Raw genomic sequence first — 21,291 nt, 5'->3', positions numbered from 1 at the left:
TTTTGTTGTCAGCACATTCAACTATGTAAAGAAAAAAAGTATTTAATAAGAATATTTCATTCATTCAGATCTAGGATGTGTTATTTTAGTGTTCTCTTTATTTTGTTGAGCAGTGTATATATTCTTATTCCATCCCTTTACTTAGATTTGTGTGTATTAGTTAGTTGTTGTGGAATTGTTAGATTACTTGTTAGATATTGCTGCACTGTCGGAACTAGAAGCACAAGCATTTCGCTACACTCGCAATAACATCTGCTAACCATGTGTATGTGACCAATAAAATTGGATTTGATGTCACTTTACATTGTAATAACCATATTTTGTTCTCCGACTTTAAAATGATTGCTCATTACTGTCAACGTTGCCCTGAACTACCACTTGTCAATGTAATTTCCCATTCATAATAATAATAATGTTTTTGTTGAGATTACTTATCTYGCATTTTACGATATTTCAATGAGATTCTGTTTAAACCAGAACACATACCAATACATTTTCAGTAAATATTTTTTAAATCCACACTAGAGACCATTAAACGCCCATCAAACGTCAACCTGAACCTCTATGTGCCAGCCATTACCAGGCATGCAGCATTTATATTGACTCCGGTCTTATTGATTACCCAGGAAAGTGGAGGAAGAATGGAGGGCTACTGATCACAAAGAGTGAGAGAACGACAACTTTGGTGGCATCATCTCTGCCCTTGTTTGTTCTGAGCCAAAATTGGTCCTTTGCTGCAAACATAAACAGAATGGAGGTCTACATGGTGCTGAGTTAGCAGCACCTGCTGCTGGAACACTGTGTGTGCCAAATCCTGGGAAAGTTACACGTTGAAGGATTGCTCATTTAAATACGTGCAGTAGGAACATAATGTGACATTTGAATGAGAATATAAAATAAGTATTGTCAGATACATTTCAAATTGAGGGCATTACATGCTATCCTTCTTCCACCCTCTTCCCCACTGAGAATGAGGATAATGACTATAACAATGTGGATGAGTGTGAAATTGGCAACATTGTTGCAATATAACAAAGCCCTTCAGTGATTAAACCCTGACAGGCTCTCTCCTCCCCTTTCATGTGAACACGCACGCACGCACACACACACACACACACAGCCATTATGCACACACGCAAACAAACATTCACAAACATCCAATTAGAAAATATAGGCACATTCTGCAAACACTATCTGTTTGAGATACATGGAAGATCATGCCAAGATATCACATCAAAAATCCCCCCCACCTTTTCCAATCCCCCCTTGTGTCACCCCGCTTCCGAAAATGCCTTAGTAGAGGAGCGCTCTGCACTTCCAGAGTCTCCCTGATCAGATGAGGAGCCCCTTCATCACTCTCATATCCTCCAGTGAGTGTGTATATATATGTGGGTGTGCTGCTTACACAGCCTCCCAGACAGCAGCAGCAGGTTGATTCACACAAAGACAGTGAACGCTTCCTGGTGCAGAGCTCTTTTGGAGAACTTTTAGCATTTCTCTCCTACAACACAGTCTACTACAAAGAGGTAAGGACACCTTGAATGAAGGATTACTGCAGTATAGAGGGGGTTACTTTTTTTTCTCTTGCATGAAGTAGATGTTGTGCATTTTTAGAATCTTGTTGCGTCTAAGCAACATGCGTTATTTGTCTGCACCGATCTACAGCAACATCAATACGGATTCTGGACGGGGTGCCAAACACTGCTGAGTAAATAGGACTGTATCATTTTATCTATCATGTACCCCTCTTCATCTCAGGGAGGTGAGAGGATCGCTGTAGCCTTGAGATTGTGGTTTATTAGGTGACTCCAGCAACAATGCTCTCTGCCTATGCACATCCCCTGCTGTATTCTCAATTTCTCTTCCTTTGTTCATATTTGAGTGTTTCCAATGCATAGACCAGAAGAAGGTAATAACATCTCGCAGGAGGATGCGTGGGCATGGTATATAGAATATTCATCTACAGCACATGGAGAATGCTATCATCTCCCACCCAATCCCTGGTTCAGGTTGATCTGTCAACAGCAGTGGGAGGTATAGAGAAGAAAGGAGATGATAAAACGCAGAGGGGGCTTTAATCTTAACCAATTCCAATTGGTACATAAAAGCAGAAAGAAACATAGAGACAAACGCAAACTCGGTCAGGCAGGTGTCCTAGTCAGAGGGAATTAGTGTTTTCATTTATTTTTTCAAAATGTGAGTGGGAGGATTACAGTCTCAGTCATACACACATTCGGCAGAGTTGTCACTACGCATGTAGCTAAGTATCTAGATCTCTGGTTTTAACCACAAAAGTTTACAATACAAAACAAGACTGTTAAACGACAAAGTGTTTGATATTTCACACAGARGTAATATCAATGTCATTATGGTATTTTATCTTTTGTTGCTAATATTAAATCTTCCTAATTTTAAAATGTTCCAACGCAACTAATCTTGCCCTACTGCAGAGGTTTATGATACTGTAGGATAGAGGGATCTGGAAGGATAATTGTGCATAATTTACTGCATTGATTGATAGGAACTAGGAACATAAGCATTTCGCTGCACACACCAGAACACCTGCTAAACTGTGTACGCGACCAATACAATTTGATTTGATGATAATGCTGATGGGAGTATCATGTATATTGAGTACCCATACCATGTYCATCAAGGAAAGAGAGAAGTGGGCCTGACAGTTTCATCAATGGTGTAAAGTACTTAAGTAAAAAATACTTTAAAGTACTACTTAAGTCGTTTTTTTTTTGTATTTATATTTTTGACAACTTTTGCTTCACTACATTCCAAAAGAAAATAAATGTACTTTTTACTCCATACATTTTCCCTGACCCACAAAAGTACTCGTTATATTTTGAATGCTTAGCAGGACAGGAAAATGGTCTAATTCACACACTTATCAAGAATCCCTGGTCATCCCTACTGCCTCTGATCTGGCGGACTCACTAAACACATCCTAAAGTTTGTAAATTATGTCTGCGTGTTAGTGTGCCCCTAGCTAGCTGTGAATTTAAAAAAAACAAGAAAATAGCACTGTCTGGTTTTCTTAATATAAGGAATGTGAAATGATTTATACTTTTGATACTTAAGTATATTTAAAACCAAATACGTTTAGACTTTTACTCAAGTAGGATTTTACTGGGTGACTTTCACTTTTACTTGAGTCATTTTCTATGAAGATATCTTTACTTTTACTCAAGTATGACAATTGGGTACTTTTTCCACCACTGAGTTTCATACATTGTCCCATGGGCAGTGGTTGTTGTGTAGAGGTCCCTTCAGTCCCCAAACAGTGGCTGTGTTTGATACTCTTTGCTGCGAGTCTTCCTCAGCCCTTTAAATCTTGAGATCCATTTGAATCCAGTCCAACTATGGACCCGTTTGGGGAGCTGTCAAGTCAACTGCTCAGTGAGCCTCTTCTCTTCACACAATCAATATGTGAGATACTCACCAGGTGTCTTGCTCCTGTTGGTAGGGTGTAGATCGAACACAAACCGTGCTTCGCTGTTAATGGACTGTGTCTGTGTACTCCTGAGTCATTACTGCTGTCCCATTATAAATGATGGGACTGTGCATCAAGGGCCAGTCCAGGGAAAGCTTTTCCTCTCCGTTTTTATCATGGTATGGTATGCGCAAAACGTCAAATAGTTTCACAGATACAGATTCATTCTCAAGCCTGACATTTTAAAAAGCTCTTTGCTCTCATTTCCCCCTGTTCCTGGTTCTTTCTCTCCTACCCCGTTTGAGCCAATGACCCCAGATGGTGACAGATCCATGCCTCGTGTTAAGGCTCCACTTGAGCAGTGAGATGACATCTGGCGAGGATGTGACTAATAAGAGGGACAGAAGCGGCAGGGACCCGTCATATGATCTCAGATACCAGGGTCCTCTGAAGTCTTCACTTTGATATGCATCCACACTCAGGGGTAGATGTACTAAAATTGGCTTAACCATTGGTCAGTCACCTGCGCTGTCGAAGAAAATATCCATCTGATCCCCAATGTCAGTGGTGCAAAGATAATAAAAAACATCCTTATTCAAAGCAGATATCATGGCACAAGGCGAGACCCAGATGCAGACACAGGAGGCAGATGGTTGGAGTTTTACAATATTTATTAATCCAATAGGGTAAGGCAAGAGAATGATCGCGGACAGGCAAAAGGGTCAAAACCAGTTCAGAGTCCAAAAGGTACCGAAGGGCAGGCAGAATCAAGGTCAGGGCAGACAGGATGATCAGGCTGGTGGGAAAGTAGTCCAGAGTCAGACAGGGGTCAAAACCGGGAAGACTATCAAAAAGAGAATAGCAAAAAGGGGTACGGGAAAAACACACTGGTTGACTTGACGAACATACAAGACGAACTGGCACAGAGAGACAGGAAACACAGGGTTTAAATACACTGGGGGAAATAAGCGACACCTGGAGGGGGTGGAGACAATCACAGGAACAGGTGAAACAGATCTGGGCGTGACAGCAGAAGTAGGTGATGCTAAGCAGAAATGTACATTTTGGAAATGCAGAGAAGGGTGGTGAGTTTATTGAGAGGAAAATCTACAGTCAACACTTAACTTTAGCTTAAATTTACAATAACATGTAATATACGCACATCTTCCATTGATAAATGCACCAACTAAGCAAATGAACTGTTGTTCATAGATCAATGATAGGATGACAAAAGTTATGGTATCAGCCATATGTCTGGTGCCTACAGGGTTGTAACTATGGCATAGTGGCGGTACACCTCATTGTCATGCATGATTTACATGAATTACCACAGATAGCTGACAGAAGGATGCTATTATGCTGGAATTAGGATTGAGCAGGTTATTTTCAGAGGCTGATCATATGGGAGAGAGGGGACTATTTCACCACTTTATGCCTATGAGAGAGATTGAGTGGCTCGCTCATTGAGATTGCCTCTCATTACCTTCAGGTTGTGTGGCAATGATGTTCTTTGAAAGTGTAAAAACACATTTCACACATACATCTAATTTTAGTTACTATGAAAATGTAGGCTTTTAACTTGTTTTTTCTCTGTTGATTTTCACGAGTGGGATATACAGTATTATCCTCTGTGTAGTATATCCTGTAAGTGGAAATATAATAAGAAGTATAGAATAAAAATAGGAATAAATAAGAGAAGCCACTTCTCACATTTGAAAGTAGACCAAAGAAAAATGAGAACGCAATAAACAAATATAGATTTTGGTCAAATTTTGAATATGGATATGATTCCACTGTGTTTCTGTGTGCCTATTTCATTTAAACCTTGTGTATCATATAACATGAACCTGAAATATGCTGTAGCAACATGATGTCTGATTAACATAATCCTATATAAACAACTCCTGGTTGGCTGTTACTTTTAGGTTCTTTTTAAGAGGTGGTTATGCTGGGTTATTGAAAACCTAAATATCAGGGCATTATTATAAACACTGTTGATGTTTACCCTTGACAGCAGTGCTATTGCCATGGTCATGTGCTTGCGAAAATTAGTTTGTGCTTGATTACATGTTTTTGTGGGTCAATGCCAAATGTTGAGGTTTTTGTGATCCTGTCTTCCTGCTTACAAGATTCAGCAGACAAAGTGTTGTCCCGAAGCCACTCCTGCGTTATCTTGGCTGTGTGCTTAGTGTCGTTGTCCTGTTGGAAGGTGAACCTTCGCCCCCAGTCTGAGAACCTGCTCCAGAGCGCTCAGGACTTCATCAAGGATCTCTCTGTACTTTGCTTCATTCATCTATCCCTCGATCCTGATTAGTAACTCAGTCCCTGCCGCTGAAAAACATCCCCACAGCATGATGCTGCCACCACCATGCTTCACCATAGGGATGGTGCCAGGTTTCCTCCAGACTTGCTTGGCATTCAGGCCAAAGTGTTCAGTCTTGGTTTCATCAAATCTAATTGTATTAGTCACATTCCTTGAATACAACAGGTGTAGACCTTACAGCTTACTTACGAGCCCCTAACCAACAATGCAGTTAAAAAAATATATAGAAATAAATACAGATAATAAGAAATAAAAGTAACACGTAATTAAAGAGCAGCAGTAAAATAACAATAGCGAGACTATATACAGTGGGGTACTGGTACAGAGTCAATGTGCGGGGGCACCGGTTAGTTGAGGTAATATGTACATGTTGGTAGAGTTATTAAAGTGACTATGCATAGATGATAACAACAGAGAGTAGCAGCGGTGTAAAATAGGSGGGGGGGGGGGGGCAATGCAAATAGTCTGATTAGGTGTTCAGGAGTCTTATGGCTTGGGTGTAGAAGCTGTTTGGAAGCCTCTTGGACCTAGACTTGGCGCTCTGGTACCGCTTACCGTGTGGTAGCAGAGAGAACAGTGTATGACTAGGGTGGCTGGAGTCTTTGACAATTTTTAGGGCCTTCCTCTGACACTGCCTGGTATAGAGGTCCTGGATGGCAAGGAGCTTAGCCCCAGTGATGTACTGGGCCGTTCGCACTACCCTCTGTAGTGCCTTGTGGTCGGAGTGCCTTGCGGTCGGAGGCCTGAGCAGTTGCCATACCAGGCAGTGATGCAACCAGTCAGGATGCTCTCGGTGATGCAGCTGTAGAACCTTTTAAAGATCTGAGGAAAAATCTTTTCAGTCTCCTGAGGGGGAATAGGTTTTGTCGTGACCTCTTCACGACTGTCTTGGTGTGCTTGGACCATGTTAATTTGTTGGTGATGTGAACACCAAGGAACTTCAAGCTCTCAACCTGCTCCACTGCAGCCCTGTCGATGAGAATGGGGGCGTGCTCGGTCCTCTTTTTCCTGTAGTCCACAATCATCTCCTTTGTCTTGATCACATTGAGGGAGAGGTGGTTGTCCTGGCACCACACGCCCAGGTCTCTGACCTCCCTATATGCTGTCTCGTCGTTGTCGGTGATCAGGCCTACCACTGATGTGTCATCGGCAAACTTAATGATGGTGTTGGAGTCGTGCCTGGCCATGCAGTCATGAGTGAACAGAGAGTACAGGAGGGGACTGAGCACATACCCATGAGGGGCCCATGTGTTGAGGATCAGCGTAGCAGACGTGTTGTTGCCTACCCTTACCACCTGGATCCAGTTGCAGATGGAGGTGTCTAGTCCCAGGGTCCTTAGCTTATTGATGAGCTTTGAACACTGAGCTGTAGTCAGTGAATAGCATTCTCACATAGGTGTTCCTTTTGTCCAGGTGGGAAAGGGCAGTGTGGAGTGCAATAGAGATGCATCATCTGTGGATCTGTTGGGGCGGTATGGAAATTGGAGTGGGTCTAGAGTTTCTGGAACAATGGTGTTGATGTGAGCCATGACCAGCCTTTCAAAGCACTTCATGGCTACAGACGTGAGTGCTACGGGTCGGTAGTCATTTAGGCAGGTTACCTTAGTGTTCTTGGGCACAGGGACTGGTGGTCTGCTTAAAACATGTTGGTATTACAGACTCGGACAGGGAGAGGTTTAAAATGTCAGTGAAGAGAATCTTGAGAATCAGAGAATATTGTTTCTCATGGTTTAAGAGTCTTTAGGTGCCTTTTGGCAAACTCCAAGTGGGTTGTCATGTACCTTTTTAATGAGGAGTGGCTTCCGTCTGGCCACTCTACCATAAAGACCTAATTGGTGGAGTGCTGCAAAGATTGTTGTCCTTCTGGAAGTTTCTCCCATCTCCACAGAGAAACTCTGGAGCTCTGTCAGAGTGACCATCGGGTTCTTGGTCATCTCCCTGACCAAGGCCCTTCTCCCCAATTGCTTAGTTAGGATGGGCAGCCAGCTCTTGGAAGAGCCTTGGTGGTTCCAAATTTCTTCCATTTATTAATGATGGAGGCCACTGTGTTCTTGGGAACCTTTAATGCTGCAGAAATGTTTTCGTACCCTTCCCCAGATCTGTGCCTCAACACAATCCTGTCTCGGAGCTCTACAGACAGTTCCTTCAACCTCATGACTTGGTTCTTGCTCTGACATGCACTGTCAACTGTGGGACCTTATATAGACAGGTGTGTGCCTTTCCAAATCATGTCCAATCAATTGAATTTACCTCAGGTGGACTCCAATCAAGTTGTAGAAACATTCCAAGGATGATTAATGGAAACAGGATGCACCTGAGCTCAATTTTGAGTCTCATATAAAATGGTCTGAATACTAATGTAAATACGGTATGTGTTTTTTATTTTTAATACATTTGCAAAAAATTCTAAAAACCTGTTTTTGCTTTGTCATTATGGGGTATTGTGTGTAGATTGATGAGGAAAAAACAATAATTTAATACATTTTAGAATAAGGCTTTAACGTAACAAAATGTGGAATAAGTAAAGGGGTAAAGGGTGAATACTTTACGAATGCCCTGTATGTTGCACATATAACATATTATATTTGTTATATATTATGTGACATTTTACTTGAGTATACGAGAATATACTTCCAGAAAGTGATTAATATCATTGCAAACGTACGATTGGCTAATATTTACATTTAAGTAATATCCCTTCACTGAGAGTCTACGATTGCACTTATCTAAATTAACATTCTACAACCTATGCCCACTTATGGATCCATCGACACTCCAGGGATGAGACTATTTGGCCACCATTGGGACTTATTCATTTCTGAGCATTTGTTTGTTGTCACCTCTAGCAGATGGCTCAGCGTGGTGGAATGCTTTTCACCAACAGCATTAAAGTGAGGAAATGCTGCTCACTCTTAACTTATTTTGGACTCTCATAGCCCCTGGTTATTGCACAGTGTCCTGAAAAAAAACATGCACACACTCAAAATAGATTTCAAAATATTAAATAATTACCAACAAAGCTATCAACATTCAAAATAGAAGTGATTATGTATTCTGCTGATATTAGGTTGAATCGAAAAACATAATTGTAAATGCCTCCAATGTAATTAAAGATGTGATGAATATCTACACAGACAATGTCACATTCACTGTAAGGGCAAGACTCAGCCCTCAGTCAGCTTGCCATTTAGATTTATTCACTAGCGATTGATTCGTCTTTGGATGGAAACAGGGATGCTGCGCTCATGGAGCAGGTTTCAACATGTCACTCTGCATCAACCATGAAGAAATGAGCAACCTCTTTGCAGCAGGCTAGTCAAATGCAGAATGCAACAAATCTTTGAGGCTGCTGTCACACAATACTAGAACTGTCGTTCACTGATAGCCTCACAGCAGCTGAACCCCTCCCCCCCCAAAATATGTATCTAGTTGAAAACGGCGTATGTTGCATCGATTTTAGTCAGTGTACAAATGTACTACAATGTGTAAATAATATAATTTTTTATCATAAAGTCAGTATCTTCCAAAACTGAGATTTGCAACAGCTGTTATAATGAAAAAGGTTTGATTCACATGGCCTGACCATAATTATCACTGTGAGCTACAGACTCGTCTCTAGCCAGTAAAGGGTTAATGCATGTCATTGGATGAATGGATATTGTGGTTCGCCACCGCGTCTAATTACACAGCGTTGGGAACTTCTCCAGAACAACCAGAACAACCGCATTCCAGTGGCAGACTCAATGATCACTGTTTTGGTCAAAATGAGAATTGAGACGTTGCGCACACAACCCAACTACTTGTCAATATTCCAAAATGCATACCAATTTGCAAGCATCTTGTTGTATAACATGATTTGCTATGAAACTCTGCCAGACGGACACTCCGGTAATAGACAGTGAGAAAGTTGAAAAAATCAAAAGTCCAAATTAATTAGAGATTTCTTGATTTATCTTAGATTAATTCGGACTATTTTTGAGGGCGAAATCTTGCGACCGTGACTCGAGAAGGACAAGCAGCGATAACTGCTAGAGTACAATATAGCAAACATAACACCCACATCGAAACACACCGCCAAGACGCAAATCTCGTTCAACCCCCCCTTCAATGACAGAGGAAAGGAAGATAACTATGTGTATTGTGTTCATGTCAGTCCAAGTGCTGTTTATAAATAGTAATATCAATCCCATGGGATCTCATGTTTTTCTGTTTAATTCCTTCTTTTCTGTTTGAAATTATAAGACTCCCCATGGAATAACCTATTGTATGTTGATAAAGTCAATTTAAGACATGGTCTGAAACTCCTTCTGACAGGTCCACTTCTGTTATGGCTTTAGTGATGACTCCACACAGGCAGGAAGAGAAGATCTCATTAGTGTTTTGAACTTTAGTAGCCATACTAGGAAATTACTGTATGATATCGAAATCTGCCTGCATTGATCCTAAAATCAATATTTACTGCAACACACACAGACATTTGACAGATGACAGGACCTAGTAGACCAGACTTTGTTTACCCTCAATAAAAAAGAAACAGTCCGATTAGTGTGATTTGGATCAAGCCTTGACGATGATCGCTGGCGTGTTTCAAAGCAAGCCCCTTTGTCAAAGCACTATCACATTTACAAAGATATTGGGATCAATGTACTGTAGTGATGAGACAGGAGAGAATTAAGTCGTGATATAATTGATGTTGAGTAAACGGATGACTTTGGGTGAAGATGAATGTGTGTTTTCTCCAGTTGGTTTGGCACCTCGGCCAGCGGAGGGCAAATATTCTTGTCTATCTTTTTGTTCCTTCATTAGCCCGAGTAAAATGAAATGCTAATTAGGGACGTATTAAATGCTGCTTCCGTTTGGGGTAAACATATTTTCAAAGCAAGTGTCTCAGAGAAGATTGAATCCTCAATGGATCCAGGTGGTATTGAATCACGAATAACAATCTCACTTGTATCTGATTTTACTTCTCAATAGAGCTGGCAAAGACTTGAGCTATTCGATTGTTGACATACAGTCAATTTATATATACCCTGCACCATGGTATCTCGCTGCTACGGAACTGCTTTTTAACATGCACACAGTGCTCTCTTTTGGTCTGTTATGGTATATCTGTTGTGTATTATATTGAGATTAATTATACTGACTTTGTTGTTTAATTAACTGGGCCAAACTTTTTCCCAACAGGAAAGATGACTATATCAGCTAGCCGTCTCCTGATTGGCCTGATGTGTCAGGTAACCTGCACGTGGGCCTTCGCTCGCCTGCCCGAGGATGCAGAACTGCGTTCTGCCTTTTCAGTGGCACGCACCAGCAGCATGGAGGGTGGACCAAAGATGGTGGTGACCTTTGACAAGGAGTATGTTAACATCGGTGGGGACTTTGATCCAAAGGCAGGCATGTTCCGCTGCCGCATCCCGGGAGCATACTACTTCTCCTTCACAGTGGGGAAGTTCCCCAGTCGTGACCTGTCAGTCATGCTAATGAAGAACAGGAATGAGGTGCAGGCAATTGTGTATGATGAGAATGCGGGAGAGGAGCGTAAAGTGCAGAGCCAAAGCGCCATGCTGCAGCTGGACTTTGGTGACACAGTCTGGCTCCGCCTTCACGGTGATCCCCGCTATGCCATCTACAGCAACACAGGTCACTACACCACCTTTAACGGCTACCTAATCTACCCTGACACCTACACCTTCCAAGACCCCAAGCACGAGGACCCAACTCCCATGTATGGAAACGAGGCGAATGCCAATGACCACACCCTAACAGACCARGATRGGCTRGGAGAAAGGGACAACGTAGAGAAGAGAGAGGAKGTAGAGGATRAAGAGGAGGACCAGAGGTCAGCYTTCTCYGTTGGCCGCACTCAGAGCATCGTAGGGGTGGACCAGGGCTTCMCAGAGCACCGTCCTATCGCCTTTGACACAGACTTTGTCAACATTGGCGCTGACTTTAACGTCACCGAAGGTGTATTCACCTGCCGTATTCCAGGAGCCTACTTCTTCTCCTTCAATGCTGGCAAGCTTCCCCACAAAACCCTGTCAATCAAGCTGATGAAGAACCACCTGGAGGTGCAGGCCATGATCTACGATGACAGTGATACTGAGAAGGCTCTGCAGAGCCAAAGTCTGATGCTGTCTCTGCGCCGTGGTGATATCGTCTGGCTTTATAGCCACCAACGCAATGGCTTTGGAGCATACAGCAACCATGCCAAGTATATAACCTTCACTGGCTTCCTGGTCTATCCAGAAATACAAAAACCAGCCACCAATCAGCAGTAACAGCAGAGCCGGAAGGGACAGTGTCAAGAACACAGTTGGCTGTGGACCTACTACACTCAATTATTCTATGTCCAGCTAATTCTTTCAATGGGTGTACTTTGTCAAACTCCAACTTGCAGTCTTGCATTAATGAAGATGTTACTATGTGCTAGCATTTCTGATATTTTCAGGATATGATGTCTCAGTTAATACTTATTTGGATTTTTAACATACCTTTATCAATGTCTTGAAAGGCATGGTCAAATAATGGGGACACTTGTTTTGTGTCAAAATGAGTATTTTTCCTTCATTTCAGAGTGAGTTTCTGCTAAGGCCAGTGTCTGATCACAATGAAATAAAATGGCATTTTGAACCTAAAAGCATGACCAACATTTAGAATAAATGTCCTCTTACAGTGCAGGGCTGTCCATTGGATAAATAGACACCATACTCATCCTGGTTGTAGCTTGAAGTCTGAGCACATTCTCACAGAGCACATGCTAGTTTTGGACCCCGGGGCACCAGGCTCATAATTTGATTTCTAACTTAGAGTTTAATTTATTTCCTCAGATGGTGACCGCTGTGGAGAAAATTGAATTGCCTATATCATCCCTTATGATAATCGTGCCGGTTTAATTCACACACCCCCAAGAGAGAAAAATGCTGTTAAGATTGTGCCAGACTTCAGCAAATTACAGTCTCAGTTTGAGATTTTAAACATATAAAAATAGCATATAGTCCAATTGTAATGTTAATTTTACACTCCAGCAAATACTGTATTTTGATTCTCCACATGTCACACCCTGATCTGTTTCACCTGTTTTGTGCATGTCTCCACCCCCCACCAGGTGTCTCCCATTTGTCCCCATTATCCCCTGTGTATTTATACAAGTGTTTTCTGTTTGTCTGTTGCCAGTTAGTCTTGTCAGCGTGTTTTCCCTGTTTGAGTCGCTGTTTTCTAGTCTTCCCAGTTTTGACTGCTCTGACCCTGCCTGCCGTTCTGTACCTCCTTGACTCTCCACTGGATTACTGACCTCTACCTGCCCCCTTGTATAATAAATACGAGAACTGTACTATCCGCCTCCTGTGTCTGCATCTGGGTCACATCCTGAGTTGTGTGGGCCTATTGGGTTATGTACACCATCTCTGGGTAGTGTTCCTTCTCAGTTTGAATTAGCATCTTATCAAAAGGAATAAACACAAAATGTGACACTTGCTGAATAATGAGACTATTTCAGTAATAGTTAGTCTCCCAATTAATGGTAATCTACTATGCGAACAGCAGGTTGATGTTTGTCATGAATCTTGCCCTGGAGGCAGAACTGAGCCATTTCCGCTAGCTGCAGTCAAAATGTTATTTATAGGCTTTAGGGTTAGCAGTGTAGTTAAGGTTATGTTTAAAATCAGATTTGTATGACTTTGTGGCTGTGCCAGCTAGTGACTACTCAGCAGAGCTGCCTCCAGAACAAGATTCTTGAAGAATAATGCTTACCTGCCTGTGATTGCAGTGTCAGGCATATACTCACTCCTGTGGTGCTGCTGCCCTTACACAACCTACTTTTGGAGCACATCCTTCGTCACACTCTTGACTCCCTAATGCCCAAGTGTCACTAATTGTGGCAACTTTTGTACCCTGAGGCTGGAATGACTTTTTCGATACAGCAAATTTATTAAATATGAAACAGATGTATAATTTTTCAATTTGTATGGGAAAATTGTAGTTTAGCATTTGCTTTGTAGTTCTAATTTTAATCATTATGTGCATGGGAAATAGTCCTCATGTTGAGTGGACCAAATTTGTAGAACAGCTTTAATTATATTTAAAAACCACTAGCATGACAACTTTTGAGAGATTAACGAACCCACAAAAAGTATTATTTCTTAGAGCTCAGTGAGATCAATTTCCAGAGAGATAACCGGCATTATGATATTGGGAATTGAGTCTTGGAGAATATTTTGACTAATAATTTCATGCATGCTGTCATGGAGAATAATCGTCTAACAGCTTTGAAGATCTTTGTAATGAGACCGTATTTCTATCCATAACTTTTTGTTGTTGTAAATAACACATTGGTGACCTGTGCTTATATCTTTGTCCTTACAAAGGAATGATTGTAAACTGCATAAAATTTTGCCCTGGGTACATTCAACCCATGTGTTAGTAGTCTGCTTCTTGTTGGCTCCTTGAGATGTTAAAAATATTTCTTATACAATGGATGCTTTGGAACATGTGAAGCAGAATAAATAAAGTTAATGCTTATTTTTCTGTACTCTTATTGGTAGAAGGCACATCTATGTCAGTGAACTTGAACATGCCCGTAGAGAGAGCTTATAGCAGCATGATGCTAATCGACTCATGAGACATTAAACCTCAACAATATTCAAAATATACAAATCAATTTAATCCAATAATAACATTTAAATCATTTGTGGTCTTGAATATAAAAGTGTTAAAAAAATTCTATATAACCTGTACGGAACTGCTTTTTAACATGCACACAGTGCCCTCTTTTGGTCTGCTATGGTATGGCAGGTAAGGTCTGTTTCTACTAGTGCTACAGTCTACTAGAGTTTAAACATACAGTCAAAATGTAATCTCTACTCAGCACATCCAACTAATAAATAAATATCAAAGACAAACAAATAAATGTTTACCTTTTGTTTTTATTTACATAAATATTTAAGTGGGCTCAAGCGGGACATGGGTCCATCAACAGTACAGTCATTATATATAGGTGTGGGCATTTTATCTCTGGTAGATGGTTACTTGTCAGCTGGCTTATCCCCAGCTGGCAGCTCAGGTGCCTTGGCCTCACGGTGGGCTGGGAACACCTCCCATGGGCTGTTCAGGTCAAACTTCCGAAACTCCTGTGAGAGCTCCACAGGCTCTGCCACCACACGCTTCACCTCATCATCATAACGCACCTGAGATGTACCAGATGGACAGAATGAATAATATGGTAGATACCAGTGGAGGTTGATGATGGTAGAACAGCTCATAAGAATGGCTGGAACAGAGCAAATGGAAATGGCACCAAACACATGGAAACCATATGTTTGATGCATTTGATACCATTCCACTCATTCAGCCATTGTCACGAGCCCGTCCTCCCCAATTAAGGTGCCACCAACCTCCTGTGGTAGATACAACACTTCAGTAATGTGAAGTCACATGTACAGATCTTAGGATAGCATTAGGTTATAATTCGGCCTTTAATGCATGTAAACTACATGGGACACTTCTCAGCATTCACATCTGACCTTACCTCCACAAATCCAGACAGTGGGAAGTCCTTCCTAAATGGATGCCCCTCAAACCCATAATCTGTCAGAATACGTCTCAGGTCAGGGTGGTTGGCGAAGAAAACTCCATACATGTCCCACACCTAATGACAAGCACAAAACATATCCTTTCATAGTGTTGGAAAGGGAGGGTATATTTCTGAAAACTTTCTAAGTTTCCCAGTAAACTACCAGAATTTTGGTAACATTCATGTTGTTTTTATGACATCTAGTGGCCTTTTTGGGTACTTCAGATTATCCAGGTGTCTGTAGTTATAGCTGGCCCTCTGTGTGGCCTTATACTCTGTGGGGCCATCAACTTAGTGAATATCATTGTTGTTTAATATATGAGTTTCAGTATGAAATATCCATTATATTTCCCCCCCCACACTTAATTTACTATGTCAATATGTATTTGTTATAAATATATTGGTGCCAAACTGCTGGCAGTTGTGAAAAATGTCAATAGTTGGAAAAATTAATTAATTAAAAGAGTTAATTGAAATAATGCCATTGTTGATTAGATGCTCTTTATCAATAATTATGTATTTTCTCTTGAACCATATGGCCTCCACTAAAAACTCATGTAGAATATGAACAGATACAAAAATGTATACTATGAGAATTTTTTATTTTTTATTAGAGTATAACTGACCAAAATTACAATAGATTTCCATAGATTACCTGTTAATTACCGAAGATTCCAGTAACTTTGGTAAATTACTGCTAGTTTTACAAACCTATCCTTTCATGAGCATTTGCCTTTGGCAGGCAAAACATAAATCCTGAGCTGCCAACACAAAAAAATGGTACATTAAAATCTTTTAACCCTTCAAGCAAAGCATTCTTACGATGTCACTGTCAGACTTACCTCCCTCTCGTACCAGTTGGCTGCGTTGTGGACTGACACAGAGGAGTCTACTGGGGTGAGCTCGTCGGTGTAGGTCTTCAAACGGATCCGGGAGTTGTAGCGCAGGGAGAGCAGGTTGTACACAATCTATTCACCATCAAAGAAAACAGACTTAGGCATATATATAAAAAAAAAAAAAAAACTCTGAATAGAGATCAGGGTTCGTCAAAACAATCTGGTTAAATTCTTACTTATGGGGCTGGGGGTATGGAAGGAATGGTACCTCAAAGCGATTCTGGCGGGTGGGAATGTCCACTGCAGTAAGGTCAATCATGTTTCGGAACTGAGCGTTGCTGTGGTCTCTCAGAAAGGTCAACACAGGGACGACCCCGTCAGGATGGATCATCACCTCCAACTCATTGTAACACGTCACCTGAAGATATAACATGCATCCTTGTGAAGCTCATATGGCTTCAAAATGACATACAACTAGCTATACAAAACATCAAGCTTTCTAAGAAGGTAAATTAAGATTACGATTACTTTAGTGGTCAATTGTACACAAGGTCCAACCGAAATTAACTGCTTTTAACCCAAACCCTCAAATTTTTGGAGAGGTGCGGGGGGCTGCCACACTGGGTGCCCGGGGACCTGTTGTTGTGGGGGGTTAAGGGCCTTGCTCAAGGGCACAATGGCATCTAGGATTTGACACCAGCAACTTTCCGGTTGCCAGCTTAATTCCCAAGTGTGGGCTCCTTTCTAGCCTTATGTGTATGTTCCCAATGTTTTAGATGCACCATACGCATTTAGGATTTACAGTATAGTTTCCCTAAATGGTTGCTCAATCATGGTATGATTGTGTGGATGTCTTCGTGTTAAAGCTGACTGTATTCATTACAGTTGGTGCAATTACATTATCTTACCTGGACTTGCTGCACATATTTAGGAAGCATTTCAGCCACATATTCTCCAAAAGTAGCAAGTTGGTTATGGGTGACCGCATCCTTGGGTCTGACAGTGGCTACATAGAGATGGGCACATGAAATTGATTCAAATAAAGGAAGAGGCGATACAGTTATTGTTGCACTCAATCATTACATTTACATTACATTTAAGTCATTTAGCAGACGCTCTTATCCAGAGCGAATTGTATTCAGTGTCGCAAAGATCACTGACGGAATTGAAAGCTAAATGGTTAGTTAACTATACTACATTGGGGATGGACTAGGACTTTGCGGGTTCAACATACTGATGATGATGATTATCTGCAATGTACACCATAAAGACAAATGCCACGGCCTGGGTGAATTCTATTATACACTGGTATACTCACGTTTTGTTTCAGTAGTCTCGGATCTCGCTTGCACGAGACATGGGCTTTGATTGGCAACTGTAACATATTACATAAAATAGCATTACATACACAATGGCTAGCTAATGTTAAAACAGGTTGGATTACCAGCATGGTCCTCTCCTCTGAGCTAGTTGACTGCTCGCTAACTAGCAGCTAAGTTACTAACACTTTCACGTTACTTGACTCAGTTATGGCTACATAACATTGTCATAACAAGAATATTGCTAGCTAATACACTACATGACCAAAAGTATATGGACACCTGCTCGTCGAACACCTCATTCAAAAATCATGGGCATTAATATGGAGTTGGTCCCTCCCCCATTTGCTGCTATAACAGCCTCCACTTTTCTGGGAAGGCTTTATACTAGATGTTTGAACATTTGCTGCGGGGTCTTGCTTCCATTCAGCCACAAGAGCATTAGGCATGGCTCGCAGTCAGCTTTCCAATTCATCACAAAGGTGTTCAATGGGGTTGAGGTCAGGGCTCTGTGCAGGCCAGTTAAGTTCTTCCACACCAATCTCAACAAATCATTTCTGTATAGACCTCACTTTGTGCAAAGGGGCATTGTCATCCTGAAATAGGAAAGGGCCTTCCCCAAACTGTTGCCAAAGTTGAAAGCACCGAATCATCTAGAATGTCATTGTATGCTGTAGCGTTAAGATTTCCCTTCACTGGAACTAAGGGTCCTAGCCCGAACCAAGAACAGCCCCAAACCATTATTCCTCCTCCACCGAACTTTACAGTTGGCACTATGCATTAGGGCAGGTAGTGTTCTCCTTGCATCCGCCAAAACCAGATTTGTCTGTTGGACTGCCAGATGGTAAAGCGTGATTCATCACTCCAGAAAACACATTTCCACTGCTCCAGAGTCCAATGGCAGTGAGCTTTACACCACTTCAGCCAACGCTTGGCATTGGACATTGTGATGTTAGACTTGTGTGGCTGCTCGACCATGGAAAACCCATTTCATGAAGCTCCCGACGAACAGTTCTTGTGCTGACATTGCCTCCAGTGGCAGTTTGGAACTAGGTAGTGAGTGTTGCAACCGAGGACAGACGATATTTACACACTAAAGCACTCGGTGGTCCAGTTCTGTGAGCTTGGGTGGCCTGCCACTTCCCGGCTGAGCCGTTGTTGCTCCTAGACGTTTCCACTTCACAATAACAGCACTTACAGTTGACCAGGGCGGCTCTAGCAGACAAACTGACAACGGTGCCACGTTGAAAGTCACTGAGCTCTTCAGTATGGCCATTCTACTGCCAATGTTTGTCTATGGAGATTGCATGGCGGCGTGCTCGATTTTATACACCTGTCAGCAAAGGGTGGCCGAAATTGCCGAATCCACAAATTTTAAGGGGTGTCCACATACCTTTGTGTATATATAGTGTATACAAGGCATACATGCCTGTTAGTGTCAGTTTATAACTGACATTACAATGTGCGTTCCAGACGTCGTCTGTTTCGGTCGTACTGCGCAGATAATCAAAATCGGACTTGCGTTCACAAGCTTCTAGATGGGCAGTGACAACTAAAATCCCGACCTGGAACATAACCACTGACTTGCTAGTAAATTTGATGGAAGGTCAAGTGAGAATCGGCCGACTACAGATAGCGCGATCTTAACAACAATATAAGTACGTTATCACGCACATTAACTAAACATTAAGACAGCATGTTAGTGCACAGTTACCACTCGAAATGTACTTACGATTCAAAGTCCTGCTGAAACCTCCGCGAACAAAACGCACTAACGATGCCGCCATGTTTTTTCAATGACGTAATCCATTTTCTTCTGTTTTTTTTTTATTGCACATCCGCATTTTAGAGTAGGCGTTCCCTGGCGGAAATATGCAGATGAGTGCTAGTACGCGCGGATAGGATCTCGCTAGGTCGTGCTTGGCTTTGCTTTTTCTGCCCACTATGACTAATTTGTTCACGTTGTAAACGACAGGCTGTGGTCCATCTTGGTTTAGTTATATAAATCTTTGTTAAAAGTTTTTGCATCACCGCCATTTACAGATGAAGTGATGCAGTAGAATCAACGGTTGATGGTCTTTGTTTTACCATTTACTTTTAATGCAAATTTCAGACAGGTAATTTAACATGGGATAGATCTCATCAAGAGCTATCTGATACTATACTAATTTTTATCCAAAATGTATACTAGCCTGGTTGCTGGTCTCTGTTCAGGTACATTCAACTCCTTGTGGAATGTTAAGACTGATATCCAGGGCTACACGTAGTCTGCTGTTGTGAGGCCAGTAGCAGGTACTGCCAAATTCTCTAAAACGGTGGCTTATGGTTGAGAAATTAACATAAAATTCTCTTGCCACAGCTCTGCTGGACATTCCTGCAGTCAGCATGCCAATTGCATGCTCCCTCAACTTGCGACATCTGTGGCATTGTGTTGTGACAAAACTGCACATTTTAAAGTGGCCCTTTGTCCCCAGCATAAGGTGCACCTATGTAATGATCACACTGTTTAGTCAGTTTCTTCATATGCCACACCTGTCAGGTGTAAGGATTATCTGAGCAAAGGAGAAATGCTCACTAACAAGGATGCAAACAAATGTGTGCACACAATTTTAGAGAAATAACCTTTTTGTGCATATGGAACCTTTCTGTGATCTTTTATTTCAGCTCATGAAAAATGGGACCAACACTTTACATGTTGCATTTATATTTTTGTTCAGCATAATTCGATACTGTCCTGTGGATATTGCCTCACATTCTTACCGCCAAAAGGACCAACTGCACAAACTGCTTAAGTACGTTAACATATCATTTTATTCAACCTCCTGGTTGAATATCGTGAGAGAACTTTCCTGATTCAAACGCTCATTTCAACATCGGCTTTCCAGATAATTAGGCTACATGTTCACTCCGGTTATGTTTCCATGGATGAAGTATCAATAGCTATTCTTTTATAATAAGTCATTATTTTCCAATATATACAGTGGGGAGAACAAGTATTTGATACACTGCCGATTTTGCAGTTTTTCCTACTTACAAAGCATGTAGAGGTCTGTAATTCTTATCATAGGTACACTTCAACTGTGAGAGACGGAATCTAAAACAAAAATCCAGAAAATCACATTGTATGATTTTTAAGTAATTAATTTGCATTTTATTGCATGACATAAGTATTTGATACATCAGAAAAGCAGAACTTAATATTTGGTACAGAAACCTTTGTTTGCAATTACAGAGATCATACGTTTCCTGTAGTTCTTGACCAGGTTTGCACACACTGCAGCAGGGATTTTGGCCCACTCCTCCATACAGACCTTCTCCAGATCCTTCAGGTTTCGGGGCTGTCGCTGGGCAATACTGACTTTCAGCTCCCTCCAGGGAAGGAGGTTGTTGGCCAAGATCTCGCGATACATGGCCCCATCCATCCTCCCCTCAATACGGTGCAGTCGTCCTGTCCCCTTTGCAGAAAAGCATCTCCAAAGAATGATGTTTCCACCTCCATGCTTCACGGTTGGGATGGTGTTCTTGGGGTTGGACTCATCCTTCTTCTTCCTCCAAACACGGCGAGTGGAGTTCAGACCAGAAAGCTCTATTCTTGTCTCAGACCACATGACCTTCTCCCGTTCCTCCTCTGGATAATCCAGATGGTCATTGGCAAACTTCAGACGGGCCTGGAAATGCGCTGGCTTGAGCAGGGGGACCTTGCGTGCGCTGCGGGATTTTAATCCATGACGGCGTAGTGTGTTACTAATGGTTTTCTTTGAGACTGTGGTCCCAGCTCTCTTCAGGTCATTGACCAGGTCCTG

General features: G+C 41.7%; 2 protein-coding genes across 3 annotated transcripts; one reads left to right on the top strand and one right to left on the bottom strand.

Moving 5' to 3' along the window:
• Positions 1-1,437: 1,437 nt before the first annotated feature.
• Positions 1,438-12,511, top strand: LOC111969212 (complement C1q tumor necrosis factor-related protein 4-like). Of its 2 annotated transcripts, none has more exons than XM_023995203.2 (2): positions 1,438-1,526; positions 10,950-12,511. In XM_023995203.2, the coding sequence occupies exon 2, from the start codon at positions 10,955-10,957 to the stop codon at positions 12,041-12,043; it is 1,089 nt and encodes a 362-aa protein (XP_023850971.1). In that variant the 5' UTR covers positions 1,438-1,526; positions 10,950-10,954; the 3' UTR covers positions 12,044-12,511. The 2 variants fall into 2 exon arrangements, with proteins under 2 accessions (XP_023850971.1, XP_023850972.1); XM_023995204.2 differs by lacking the exon at positions 1,438-1,526 and adding an exon at positions 4,492-4,527.
• A 2,155-nt stretch (positions 12,512-14,666) lies between these two features.
• Positions 14,667-19,330, bottom strand: LOC111969213 (NADH dehydrogenase [ubiquinone] iron-sulfur protein 3, mitochondrial). Its single transcript, XM_023995205.2, has 7 exons — positions 19,221-19,330; positions 17,488-17,544; positions 17,078-17,175; positions 16,438-16,587; positions 16,176-16,301; positions 15,289-15,408; positions 14,667-14,947 (listed from the first exon to the last, which is right to left on the bottom strand). Exons 1-7 carry the CDS (start codon positions 19,273-19,275, stop codon positions 14,786-14,788), a joined length of 768 nt encoding a protein of 255 aa, XP_023850973.1. The 5' UTR covers positions 19,276-19,330; the 3' UTR covers positions 14,667-14,785.
• Positions 19,331-21,291: the final 1,961 nt, after the last annotated feature.

The sequence above is a fragment of the Salvelinus sp. IW2-2015 genome, linkage group LG10, assembly GCF_002910315.2.
Source record: "Salvelinus sp. IW2-2015 linkage group LG10, ASM291031v2, whole genome shotgun sequence".
NCBI classification, from domain to species: domain Eukaryota; kingdom Metazoa; phylum Chordata; class Actinopteri; order Salmoniformes; family Salmonidae; genus Salvelinus; species Salvelinus sp. IW2-2015.
The sequence above is the reverse complement of the archived record's forward strand: the minus strand, read 5'-3'. Positions and strand labels throughout refer to the sequence as shown.

Bases quoted from the DNA above. Each gene is read 5' to 3' on its own strand.
- LOC111969213 (XM_023995205.2), bottom strand. From the start codon at position 19,275: ATGGCGGCATCGTTAGTGCGTTTTGTTCGCGGAGGTTTCAGCAGGACT. The intron at 17,545-19,220 runs GTAAGTACATTT...AATATGTTACAG, and splicing joins TTTCAGCAGGACTTTGAATC to TTGCCAATCAAAGCCCATGT. The intron at 16,588-17,077 runs GTAAGATAATGT...TTATATCTTCAG, and splicing joins AATATGTGCAGCAAGTCCAG to GTGACGTGTTACAATGAGTT.